The 12,862-nt window shown below is 55.5% G+C and overlaps 1 protein-coding gene across 2 annotated transcripts; it reads left to right on the top strand.

Moving 5' to 3' along the window:
* The first annotated feature begins 629 nt into the window (after positions 1–629).
* scaf1 (SR-related CTD-associated factor 1) lies at positions 630–10,983 on the top strand. 2 transcript variants are annotated; one of them, XM_030376076.1, is made up of 7 exons: positions 630–870; positions 1,789–1,881; positions 2,108–5,914; positions 7,011–7,093; positions 7,262–7,513; positions 8,092–8,220; positions 10,402–10,983. In XM_030376076.1, exons 3-7 carry the CDS (start codon positions 2,191–2,193, stop codon positions 10,540–10,542), a joined length of 4,329 nt encoding a protein of 1,442 aa, XP_030231936.1. In that variant the 5' UTR covers positions 630–870; positions 1,789–1,881; positions 2,108–2,190; the 3' UTR covers positions 10,543–10,983. The 2 variants fall into 2 exon arrangements, with proteins under 2 accessions (XP_030231936.1, XP_030231944.1); XM_030376084.1 differs by lacking the exon at positions 1,789–1,881.
* The last annotated feature ends 1,879 nt before the right edge of the window (positions 10,984–12,862 follow it).

Below are 12,862 nucleotides of genomic sequence, written 5' to 3' on the forward strand. Positions count from 1 at the left end.
CTTCAATATAGAAATATTAAAACAATATTAGCAATAAAGAGCTGTAGTAGCTTTCGCCCTTTCTGGTACTTCAACTGTCGCAAAAAACCCGTTAATAACATGCAAATTAACTGATTAAGGACCGCCCATAGACTTTGAGCGACCGAGCCAGCCAGCGACCAAAACGGCAGCCAGACGAGAAAACGGCAGCCAGACGTGCGACCAACACAGCGACCAAAGCGACCTACGTCGCGACCAATGCGACCTACGTCGCGACCAATGCGACCTAGGTCGCGACGCACGTCGTTGGCCACTCAGAGAGCTCGGCCCTGCTCCAGAATTGTGTGATGGGAGATACCCAATGTGGATCAAAGAGCAGCTCAGTCTTATCCAGATTGCATTAAAGACAACGACAATTTCATGGCTTTATACACTACCTAAAACATGGTTACTTTATTCCATTCTGCCAAGTCCGTTCCGCTAGATGGCACTAAAATCAACACACTGCACGTTTAAGAAGAGTTTGCGTACCGCTATGGTCTATTGTCTTCCTCAGCCACCGTAGCGTCGTGTACAGGTGGGCGTGTTTTAGAGGAGGCGTGATTTTGGCTTGGCAACCACTGCTTTGGGCAGCCGCTTCACTTTCTGCCGTCCATGTTTCTGCCTCTCTTTATAATGGTTGAGGTTTGAAAGGGGTGTGGCTTTGAGGGAGGCGTGGTTTGTGGTGTCTGAAAAGTAAAATGGCGGACGTTGATGGGATGGGCCTCTTTTTGTGATTTTAAAAAGAAAAACATATGACTCGGTTTTGAATGTAACTTCTGTGTCGCGTAGGAAACAACCGTGATCGGAACACAATGGATTTTATTCCACACAACGGATAAAGAACCGAAGGTAATTGCATTTCTGTGGATTATGCTGTGCTGCTTGCAGGCAGCTGGAGTTAGCTAGCATTCTGCTAATGTTGGCTAGCAGCTAGTAAGGGGCAAAATACCATGCAGCTGTCCAGCGACCTAGACGGACAATCACTGCTTTGCCTGGCATGGTGTATTATATTACAATTATGAACTTGAGAATACAAAATACGACGTCAAACCTTTTTAAATGGCGTATAAACGAGCGCCGAGGTTTACTGAGCCGGGTAAATTCATTTCTAGATGTGGGGGATGTTGATGTGAATGGATTGACCAAGGCTGCACAATCTCAGTTTGTTTAAACCAAATCTGTTTTTGAGATTGGTCGAGACATATTGGTGTGTATGTGTACTGTTGCATCCAATGCACCTCATCTTTTTGAATAATGTGCCTTGAGTATGCTGCTGTCAAATGAGCCTCAAAACCTAGCCTTCATAATCCCCTTATTACATCTGGACGACCGGTCTTTACTGCCTATTCTACATTCTACATCTAAACGGAAATGAGAAGGACGTTGGTTAATGAATACACGTAAAGGATGCGAAGATGCATACCGAACCGGCGTCAACCTACTCAGCTCAAACCAGGGATGGGATGGACCAGTCCCTGCTATCACATCATACAGTATCAGCTTTGGCCGTCCCTCGCCAAAGGGGTTTTAATAGCCCTCCACATTAATGGATATGCTCATTAACCTTCTCACTCATTTACCAAGTTACCTGAGAAAATGAACTTTGTAGTTTTAGATCGTCTTTTCTTGCTCTGCTATCCATACATAACAGCTGAACAAGCCGTGGAAGATGGCTCGACTGTTCCCCTTTTTGCAAGCATAAGAAGGCTTAGCAAAATCGGTTTGTCAGAATAGAAGATCAAACACTAATGTGGTTCTTTGTTTCAGCTTTTAATTTTAGGTGCGTGTTGAGGCGGAGGGATCAACTCTGAATGTACCTTTTATCCCGAATTTGCCCATTTATTTCTATCAGGAAGACAGGTAATCTTGAAATCTCTTCATTAAAGGAATGTCGCCATTCACCTGACGTACGCTTGTTGCGCTATGGTGCGTGGTTATAATGTAAATAGATTGACATATTACGGTTGAACCATAGAAAGCTGAAGTCACTGCATAGGAAACAGTGGCAGAAATATGTGAAGGAAATTACTGGATGAGCATGAAGTTGGATGGATGTTAACCGCAGCATTCATGTTTCCTGTCCTAGGGTCCCTCCCTGATCTGTTCAGGTGTGGCCCCCTGCCCTGACCGCCTAGCTCCAGGTCACGGGGCCACCTGTCTCCGGGGCCCATGGACTTATCACCAGCCGCGGGCTTCAAGAAGAGGCCCTCGGCCCCTTCTCCAAATGGGCACATGGACGTGGCAAAGAGCCCCCCTCCCTACTCCCCCACCTCCAGCCCCTCCTCCCCCTCCTCCTCGCCCTCCTCCCCCTCGTCGGTGTCCTCCTGTCCCAGCGCCACGGCGACGGGCTGTCCCGACGACGTGAAGGACCCCCCGGACGGCGGCAGCGGCGGCAGGGCCAGGCTGTCCGGGGACACGGTGTCGTCCACCTCGGCCTCGGTGCCGTCCCTCTCCAGCTCCGCCTTCTCCTCCTCGGACCGCCCCGGCCCCGGGCGCCGCGCGGCCGCCGACCGGCCCCTGGAGCGGGGCTGCAGGGAGATATACGACCCCTTCCACCCGACGGACGGGGAGCTGGACGGGAGGGCCATGGAGGAGGACGACGACGACGAAGACGACGACGACGACGAAGGGGACAAATACGACCCCTTTGACCCCACGGGCTCGCCGGCGTCGGACGGCGAGGAGGGGCCCGGCGCGGAGGAGCGGGGGGGGAAGAGGGGCGGCGGTGGAGCGGGAAAGAAGCTGAAGAAGGAGCCGCCCCCGGACTCCACCGCCCTCCTCCTCCCCCGGCCCCTCATCAAGCTCTCGCTCCGGCGGCGGCTGGACCGGGCCCCCAACGCGAGCCAGCGGGAGCGCGGCTGCGACCTCTCGGACCACTCGGAGATCGAGGAGGGGGAGATCGTCCCCTCGGTCAACGAGGCGGGCGGCGGTGCCCAGCGGGCCGCCATGATGCCGCCGCTGCCCTCGGACGGGCCGTTCTCCGTGGGCACCAAGCCGGAGCGCGTCCTGCGGCTGCTGGACAGCGACGGCTTCGTGTCGGTGCGCACGGAGAGCGCCTGGCCGGCGGACGGCTCGCTGCAGGACGACGCCGTGGTGGTGGGCGCCGGCGACCTGCGGCGGAAGCTGGTGAGCCGGCGCAAGGAGCGCTTCCGCAACGGGCCCGCCCCCGCCGCCTCCTCCTCCCTGTCGCCTCAGCCCCAGCCGGCGCCGCCCCCGCCGCCCCCCTCGCTGCCCCCCTCCTCCCCCCCGGGGTCGCCGACCCCCCTGCTCATCGCCCTGCCCGCCGCCGCCGCCCCGCGGGGCAGCAAGAGCCGCAAGTCGTCCAAGAGCTCCAAGGACCGCGACCGACGGAGACGCAAGGAGGGCAAGGGCGGGGGCGACAAGGAGGAGAAGAGGAAGAAGAGCGTGGCGGCGGCGGCGACGAAGGAGAAGGCCAAGGAGAAGGCCAAGGGGGAGGGGAGTCGGGACAAGAGCCGGGAGCGGGGCCGCAGGGCTGCGGACGGGAGGGGGCGGGGCCCCGAGGAGGCCGGGGGCCGACCGAGGAGCAGCAGCAGCAACAGCCGCAAGAGGAAGAAGAGGAGGCACAGCAGCCCCGAGACGTCGCGCTCGCACAACTCGTCGGGGCGCGGTGCCCACAGCCGGCGCTCGTTCTCCAGCCCCTCGGAGGAGCGACCGAGGGAGAGGGACCGGGAGAGGGAGAGGGACCACGACCGGGACAGGGACCACGACCGGGACAGGGACCACGACCGGGACAGGGACAGGGAGCGGGAGAGGGAGCGGGAACGAGACCGAGACAAGGAGAGGGACCGAGACCGAGGGCGGAGCGGGGACCGCGGCCGCCGCGCCAAAGACCGGAAGGACCGGGACTCCAGCCACGGCAAGCGGGAGCGGGACCGGGACCTGGACCGGGAACGGGACGGCAAGGAGCGCTCCAGCAGCAGAGAGCGCTCCGGCACCAAGAAGTCCAAACACGGGCGTGAAGGGCGCCGGCGGGTGGAGGAGGTGGTGGAGGAGGAGGAGGTGGAGCGCGACGGGCGGCCGTGGGAGCGGCGGCGGCGGCGCGACGGGCGCCCGGTGGTGCCGCCGTCCATCCAGGACCTCAACGGCTCGGACCTCTTCGCCATCAAGCGCACCATCACGGTCACCACCACCGTCCCGGGCTCGCCGCCCGAGCCCGAGCCCGCCTCGCCCCCCAGCCCCGCCCCCGCCCGCGGCTCGGACCGCTCCCTGAAGAGGAAGAAGAAGAGGAAGCGGCGGCAGGCGGAGGAGGCGGCGGAGGGGGGCGGAGCCTACCGCAGCCGCTCGCGCTCGCCGCCGCGCTACCACAGCTACGACTCGGATCACTACTCGGACAAGCTGGAGATCGACCTGCGGTCGCTGGACGGCGAGGCGCTGGACTCGGACTACCCCTCTCTGGAGGACACGCCCCCCGCCGCCCTGCCCCCCGAGCCGCCGCTGCGCTCCCCCAAGGCCAAGACCGCCGCCGCCGCCCCCAAGGCCGGGCGCCACCACCCCAAGAAGAAGTCCCACGACGCCAAGTCGCGGGACATCCCGGCCGAGTCGTCGGCCTCCTCCTCTTCTGCGGCGCGCACCAAGAGCAAAGGCCCCTCCCCGCCCCCGGGCCCCGCCGACCCCCCCGCCCCCCCGGCCCCCAAGCGGGGCCGCAAGGCGGGCAAGGACAAGGAGCGGGACAAGGCGGGCCGCAAGGACTCGGCCCGCTCGGGGGGCAAGGCGCTGAAGAAGGAGGGCGGGGGGGGGGGCCGCAAGGGCAAGCTGCAGTCCAAGGTGTCGGTGATGGTGAGGGAGGGGGTCAGCAGCACCACGGGGGCCCCCAGCAGCTCCGGGAAGCTGGGCATGGACCTGGGGTCCACGGGGGGCGGGGGGGGCCCCGTGGTGGGCGGCTCCATCGCGGTGGTGTTCCGCCGGGACAACGAGAGCCGGTCTCCGTTCCTGAAGCCCTGCTCGGAGCCCCTCTCGCTGGCCGGCCGCGGCAAGGAGCCGGGCAAGAGGGGCAAGCGCAGCGCGCTGGCCGCCCCGCCCACCGCCGCCGCCCGGGCCAAGAAGGCCACGCCCAGCTCCACCACCTCCACCTCCTCCTCCGCCTCCTCACCCTCCTCCACGCTCGCCACCAAGCGTCGCCGCCGCGCCGCCAAGAAGCCCAAGGACCAGGGCGGGGCCGGCGGGGGGGCGGGGCCCCTGGGGGGCGGGGCCGCCGGGTGCCCCGAGGTCCGCGCCGAGGACTGGGGCGGGGCCCGCGCCGAGAGCCCGCCGGCCGCCGGCGCTGCCGGCACGCGGCTCAGCCCCCACCCGGCCCCCGCCGGCCCCGTGCCCAGCTCCTCCTCCTCCTCCTCGTCTTCGTCCTCGGCCGGCGGGGGGGCGGCGCCCGTCTCCGGCGCCACCCCCCCGCCCCGCACGCCGCCGCCGCCCGTCTCCGCGGCGCCGGCGGCGCGGGACGCCCGGGAGTCGTCCCCCGACTCGCAGACGGTGGACAGCAGCTGCAAGACCCCCGAGCCCTCCTTCCTGGCGGAGGACGGCCCCGCCCCGCCGGCCACGCCCACCCCGGCCCCCTGCAGCCCGCTGGGCCCCGCCCCCTCGCAGGCCGCCGGCGCCGCCCCGGGCCCCTCGGGCCAGGACGACGCCCCCAAGGCCCTGGCCTCGCCCCCCTGCTCCTCCTCGTCCTCGTCGGCCTCGGCGGCGGGCGGCGCCGGCCTCTCGCTGCCGCCCGCCTCCTCGGACCACAACTCCTCCTCCTCCTCCGTGTCGTCCTCCTCGGCCAGCAAGCCCCCGCCCCCGCCGCCACCGCCCCCCACCGCCGCCGCCGCCGCCGCCGCCGTGCCCCTGCCCTGGAGCCTGCCCTCGGGCGTGGACTGCACCGCTGGAGGGGTGCTGGCCTGTGAGTGGAGCCTGCTGCGCACACACACACACACACACACACACGCACTCTCACTATAAACACACTATAACACACACACGCACACGCACACGCACACGCACACTATACTGCAGCCAACACACAGGTATACATACTAAGGATGGGCATGAGTAGTAAATTCCAAACTCGACTGATCGAATAATTCCTCGAGGATCAATCGAGTACTCGTTAAATCAAATCTATTTTTAGAATGCAACGCATCTGTCGCAGGAATAGGCCTGATGATGAACGGCAATATTACCAACCAAACATGTAATGCTTATTCTCCATCAAAACAGTCAGAGTTATCAGAGTATTCATTATTTATTTTGCCAAACGTTCAAAACACATTTTCCTTGCAAAAATAAATATGCGTCTCACAATTTAAATCACGTCGAACCAAGGCCTGTAACGGTTTCGCTGCGCTTTGCTCTAACCGCCATCTCTTAAGTTTTTTAATTCTGGCGTTGTGCACACACGGCACGGCACGAGCCGCACAGAAACTGTATACATTTAATTTGCTTTGTGCACGGCACGCGCCAGTGGTGCCACACAGAAAATGTATACATTTGCTTCAGAAAACTTGTCTGTGTGTGTATATGCAAACTCGAGTTTGCCTGTCCACCAACCGAGTTCATTTGTAACGAGGAGTACTCGAGTAATCGATTCCTCACGCCCATCCCTAATACATACTCACACGTATACATACACACACTACACACCGCTGGCCTCCAGCAGAATGAGGCAACGCCCTGTCAACTTTAGGAAAGGAAAGTTGTGCCGTTGCTCCTCTCGTATTTTGGTTGTTGCACCTAAAAGTAATCGGAAACCTTCAGGTTGAATTGTATTTGTGCATTCGACAACAGAAGTAGAGCGGTAGGTTTGGTTTCCCTGTCCGACCGGCCTGCGTGTGTTTTACATAAGATGTCCCAGACTCTCTGCACGAGCATTTAGTTTGGTTTCTTATTGTAGTGGTTTGTGCATGGAGGTTGACCTTCTAGGAGGTGTTTTTAACGGTTGATTCCACACATGTAGCATCTTAACGACTGCGCTCTCTCTCTCTCTCTGTGTCTCTCAGTGACGGCTCTGCTCTTCAAAATGGAGGAGGCGAATATCGCCAGCCGAGCGAAAGCGCAGGAATTCATCCACGCCACGAGCCAGGTGAGACTGTGTTGACCAATCGATCTCAAACCAGTTGTATAACGGGATGAGTTGTATAGCCTTGTGTTGTTTTTGTTGTAACATTAAAACGTGGCAGTGAATGCTTTTAACGTCTGCTTCAACTGTCCGTCCGTGTCCCGTCTCCTTCCTGTCTCCCTCTCCGTGCAGATCCTCTCTCAGGCCAATCAGAGCCAGTCCCAGCAGCATGCCCCGCCCTCCTCGGCCTCCTCCTCCTCCTCCTCCTCCCTGAACCCTCCCCCCTCCTCGCTGCCCTCGGGCCCCACCCCCGCCCACCTCCACGCGGGCCTCTCCCTGGGGGGCGGCTGCGCCCAGACCCCGCCCCTGCCCGCCGGGCTGTCGGGGACGGGGGGGGACTCGGGGGACATGGGATGGGACAGTGAGAGCAAAGACCCGGACAAGGTACGCGTGGTCCCCCTCCGCTGGCTGCGTCACGCTCGCGGTTACAGTTAGCCCGTTGCATTGTGGGACTTCAGAGCGGCTGTCTCTAAGCTCAAAGGCAGGAGTGTGTTTGATCCTTATCTTTAAGTTCAACATCAGGGTCTCCCCTCAGACAGTGTGTTAGTGGTGGTTGTGTTGTTTGAAGGCAGATAATTCAACAGTTATTTATTAAACACTCACACGAGGATCACAGTCACTGCCGATGGCAGAGCTGAGGTCTAACATCGCTACAGGCTGTCCTCCCTGGTTTTAAAGATAACACTTCAAGGGCCCTTTGGTAACTGCACTCTTTTACAGGTGGACCTTTTCTGCTTATTTTCTTGCATGCCGTCAGGCCTCAAGTCTGTCTTGTACTTTTGTATAATATTTACATAATGGTTTAATTATTTCCGATGAGGTAGTAATGCGGCAGTAGTAGTAGTAGTATTGGTCAGGTGGCCGCCCAAGCTGTAGAGTGCTGTTGGGGAAACCCTGAACGTCATTGGGTGGGCCTCACAGCCCCGTCAGGGCCCTGCTAACTGACCCCTCTGTCGCCGCAGTACCTGAAGAAGCTCCACACGCAGGAGCGCGCCGTGGAGGAGGTGAAGCTGGCCATCAAGCCGTACTACCAGCGCAAGGACATCAACAAGGACGAGTACAAGGACATCCTGAGGAAAGCCGTGCACAAGGTACGCGCTGGGCTAGTCTCACGGAGCGGTGGGATGACTGCCGGGGGGGGGGGGGGGGGGGGGGGGGGTTCGATCCCCGGCTCCTCCTAGCTGAGCGTCGAGGTGTCCCTGAGCGAGACGCCTCACCCTGACTGCTCCTGACCAGCTGGCTGTCACCTCGCGTGGTCGACTCCGCCGTCGGTGTGTGAACGTGGGGATGAATGTGTGAACGTCAGGCAATATTTTAAAGCGCTTTGGGAGACCACTAGATACAAAAAGGCGCGATATTAACGCAGTCCATCTATCATGTCCACATTGTGGGTTTTTACAACGCTGCTTGGACTGGTTTGGGTAAGACTCAGGAGTAGTGAAGAGGGCAGAAAATAGCAAGATGTTGTGGCTAATCCATAAAAACACTCTCCATCCCTCACACACCTGTGATTCACTGGCAGGATGAATTCCGTGAACCAAATTGCAAACGGATGATGTTCGCCCTGATCGTCTTGGTGTTTTGTGCATCACAATAATAAGAATCATAGTACATAAATGGCACCTTGTTTTAAATGTAACAAAGACCAAGGTGATGTTGGTGGGCTTCAGGGGGGCCAGGCCTGAGCTAAGCACCATCTCTATCCTTGGGGACAAAGTGCCAGTGGTAGAGAGCTATAAATACTTGGGTGTGCACATGATCAATAAACTGGACTGGAAGCAACAAACGGAGGCCGTCTACAAGAAGGCTCAGAGCAAACTCTACTTCTTGAGCAAGCTTAGGTCTTTTAATGTGTGTAGCAAAACGTTATGCATGTTGTTGCAAGTGCCATTTTCTTTGCAGCCCTCAGTTGAGGCAGCGGCATCATGGGCTTAACAAGCTAGTGAGGAGGGCTGGCTCTGTGCTGGGGACTGCTGTAGTGTCCCTGGAGGTTGGGATGGAGAGAAGGATGGTACAGGAATTGTTGAGTATTATGGACGATAACACGCATCCCTTGAAGAATCTAGTGAGTAAACAAAAGAGTGTTTTTAGTGGGAGGCTACGACAGCTAAGCTGCAGAAAGGACAGATTTAAGAATACTTTCTTACCTACTGCAATTGCACTTTATAATAACTCCCCTTTTTAGTAAGGACAGAAGAAAATTCATTTAAAATGTAGCTGTGCTTATATATATATATCAAACTTATATATACATATATAATATATATATATGGTTTGCACCTGTTCATTGCACACCTGTTCATTGCACACCTGTTCATTGCACACCTGTTAATTTGCACACCTGTATATTTGCACACATTTTGTGCCGTTATCTCTGAGTGACGGCTACTTCTACTTCTACTTCTGCACATGGACCATCCATCCCCCTTCTTCTATCCTAGGCTAGGTGTTGTGGGTGCATGGTTTTGTTTAGGTGGGATATGTATGTATACATGTGTTGTGTATGTATGCTGGCTGCTGGAACACCTACATTTCTCTGCTGAGATGAATAAAGTATATCTTATCTTATTTTAAATATACATTTAAAATTAAATTAATTTAAGTAGAAACATCCTGACGGTCAACAGAACCCGCCGTCCTCTTTATCCACACACACATGGCGGTTTCCTGTTTGAGGTGTCCGCCCATAATCAATCACAAATTCCTCTAAGCGACTGGTCAACGAGATAATCTGGAACACCAGGCAGGGGTCGGCACGCATTGACCCCGTAGCATCCTGCTCCTGTAGGGGGGGGTTCCAACGTACGCTCAGACCCCAGACTCCCTGGCACCGTGTCCAGCCCTGGATCAGAGTTCAGAGACGCTTTCAATGTTTCCTACCATTAGATATGCAGGCCTAATAATAATCATGGTTTACCATAGAATATAATCATTCATTTCTACCGCAGTGGTTGGGGGTTAGTGAGGCGGTCTCCAGGGCCTTGGGCTTCGAGTGGTTTAGCCCCCCCCCCCCCCCCCCCCCCCCTGGTCACCAGATGGTCCATCCCTAGTCGACCAACGGATAACTCGTTCAGCGGCGATCCACAGCTGGGTTCTCAACTGTGGGCTGCATTCAAAGAGATGAGAAGTACTCCTTTATTTGTGTGTGTGTGTGTGTGTGTGTGTGTGTGTGTGTGTGTGTGTGTGTGTGTGTGTGTGTGTGTGTGTGTGTGTGTGTGTGTGTGTGTGTGTGTGTGTGTGTGTGTGTGTGTGTGTGTGTGTCCCCCCACCAGATCTGCCACAGCCGGACGGGCGAGATCAACCCGGTGAAGGTCAGCACCCTGGTCAAGCTCTACGTGCAGCGCTACAAGTACTTCCGAAAGCACGGGCGCAACATGGACGACGAAGACCGCGACCATCAGCTGAATTACTGACCACGATCACAGACTCCCCCCCCCCCCCCCCCCCCCCCTCCTACAGACTGATGAAGCCCCCCCTTGCACGTTGAACTGGGCCTTCAGAGGCCATTCCAGAGTGCTTTTAGGTTTTAACCTTTTTTGTATCATTTGAATTCTTTGGTTTTAATTCAGTGTCTGTTACATTGGGCAGGGGGGCGGCTAATGTCATACACGCCCCGTATACAAGAAGCCCATGTTTAGTGTTCTGTGGGGCAATACACTCTTGCACACACACACCGTGGGTGTGTGTGTGCAAAAAAAAGTTGTACATACTGTAAGTACACTACGTAACTTCAGCGAGTTGTCTCTCTTTATCTCTCTTTATCGCTCTCTCGATGTGAACTATATGCGCGCTGAACCTGTCCGTGAGCCAGGTACTATGTTGGAATGGATAAAAGGATGGTTTTGAACATAGAAGTCCGCCTCTTGAGTCTCTCTTTTCTTGAACTCTCGAGGGCTCGTCTCTCTGGATGAATGTGAAGGTTGATCCGTTGGAGTGACTGAATGAATGTGCTGGAAGGCCGACGCCGCAATGTGTGACAAGTTTATTAAGTTTACTTCTGTCCTATTTTGTTTGTTGTAGCTGCCTGTCAAATATAAGCAAACGTACACATGTACGTGGCCTTACAGTGGTAAACTGAGTAAAATTATGTGAATTAAATCTGCAGCTATGACCACAAACTTTGATTTCAGAGAGGTGGATGCATAATCGATCAACTCAATTTACAAAACTGATAAGACGGAAGCCACGCTCAAAATAACGTTCATGAAGAGGCTATTGAAAAAAGCATCTACACAGACATGTCCACTAGATGGCAGTGTCTACCAGTCAGATTATTCCCGGGTGCATCATTGCACGTTATTAGGGGTCGTTCGACAAAAAACGTAGAAACTCTATTGTATTCGTTGGTATTATTAGGGGTCCTACGATAATGTAGGAACCCTATTGTATTCTTTAATATTTGTATTTTACTATTGGGAGTGTCAAACCATATTATTTTACCCACCGTAAAGTGTGACCCCAGGGGTCGCTGTTGCACCTTTTCTGCAGCACGCACGAGTTTGAAGCGTAGACAGGCATGAAATCGTTCAGGTGCGGAAACATGCACGAGCTTAAAAAGTAACATTTGTATATAGATAGTGATCGATCACTCGGAAGGGTTCATTCGTTTTGTGACACCGGGACATAGTACGTTGAGTGGCTGAAGCAAAGCCGTTGATTTGCCTCTGTGGTGGCATGAATAGGATGGGTTTTTTCTTTTTTCTTCCTTGATACAAACGTTAAGTGGTGTTGGTCGATTGTAATCAGCATTTTACACAGACAGTAGCCTATAATAGGAAGTACTCAAAGGTAAATCAAAGTCATTAAATACTGAGTTTTGCTTCTTCCGGGGAAAGAGGATATGGTGAGGCCCGCCGACAGGGGGGGACAAGCGGGTACGTTGTCCCGGGCCCTGCACTGGCCCTGGAATGGGGGGGGCCCATAACTGGACCCCCATGAAGTTGGGATTAATTATTGTATGTATACTTCAAAATGTGTTGATTAAGAGAAGAAAAGTGCTTTATTTGCATTCAATTAATGACTCCTAGATTGTTTGCCTTCATTGCCCTTGAAAAAACGGCCAATAACCCCCTATCACCCCTATGCCAAAATGGTTTGGTCTTTGGAGAAGAAAAAAAGACGACATCATTCCATTAGTGGTCAGTGCGCGAGTTGATTCAACATGCACAAGTCAGGAGCCCTGAAAAAAAAAGAAAGAGAGAGGAAGAAGCCGAAAGCCTGAGGGGATCTCTTTATAAATATTTATAAATATTTCAGAAAAGACTCAGGTGATGCTGCAGCCGGTACCAGTAAAGGCAGCTGTGCAGCACAGCCAGGTAAGACACGGCCAACTTTTTCCAGGCCCGTCGTCAAGTAACACAGGCACAGGCGGCGTGTCAAACATATTAGCGCAGCACCACATGAGCAAGTCACACTGAGATCAATATCAGACAGACAGGGGGCATTGAATAATTTGATAACCACAACGGCTTTATTACACTGTGTTTCATACGCCTATATCTAATTGAATCTTAGAATATGCACATTACCCCGCAAATAGGCCCATGTCCAAATCAAATGTTTCAGGCAGGCACGCGCTGCGCACTCCAATCAGCCTGAATTGATTTGAGAATCATTCCCAGTCAGCTGAATTACAGCCAGTGTAACGCGGCTCATGGTTTAAAATAAGCCAGTGGCATGGCAACATGTGAAATTGCCATTTAGATAGAGTTGGATGTAACGAATGGGTTATAA

This window comes from Gadus morhua, chromosome 2, assembly GCF_902167405.1.
Source record: "Gadus morhua chromosome 2, gadMor3.0, whole genome shotgun sequence".
NCBI lineage: Eukaryota > Metazoa > Chordata > Actinopteri > Gadiformes > Gadidae > Gadus > Gadus morhua.

Bases quoted from the DNA above. Each gene is read 5' to 3' on its own strand.
- scaf1 (XM_030376076.1), top strand. From the start codon at position 2,191: ATGGACTTATCACCAGCCGCGGGCTTCAAGAAGAGGCCCTCGGCCCCT. The intron at 7,094-7,261 runs GTGAGACTGTGT...CTCTCCGTGCAG, and splicing joins TCATCCACGCCACGAGCCAG to ATCCTCTCTCAGGCCAATCA. The intron at 8,221-10,401 runs GTACGCGCTGGG...TCCCCCCACCAG, and splicing joins TGAGGAAAGCCGTGCACAAG to ATCTGCCACAGCCGGACGGG.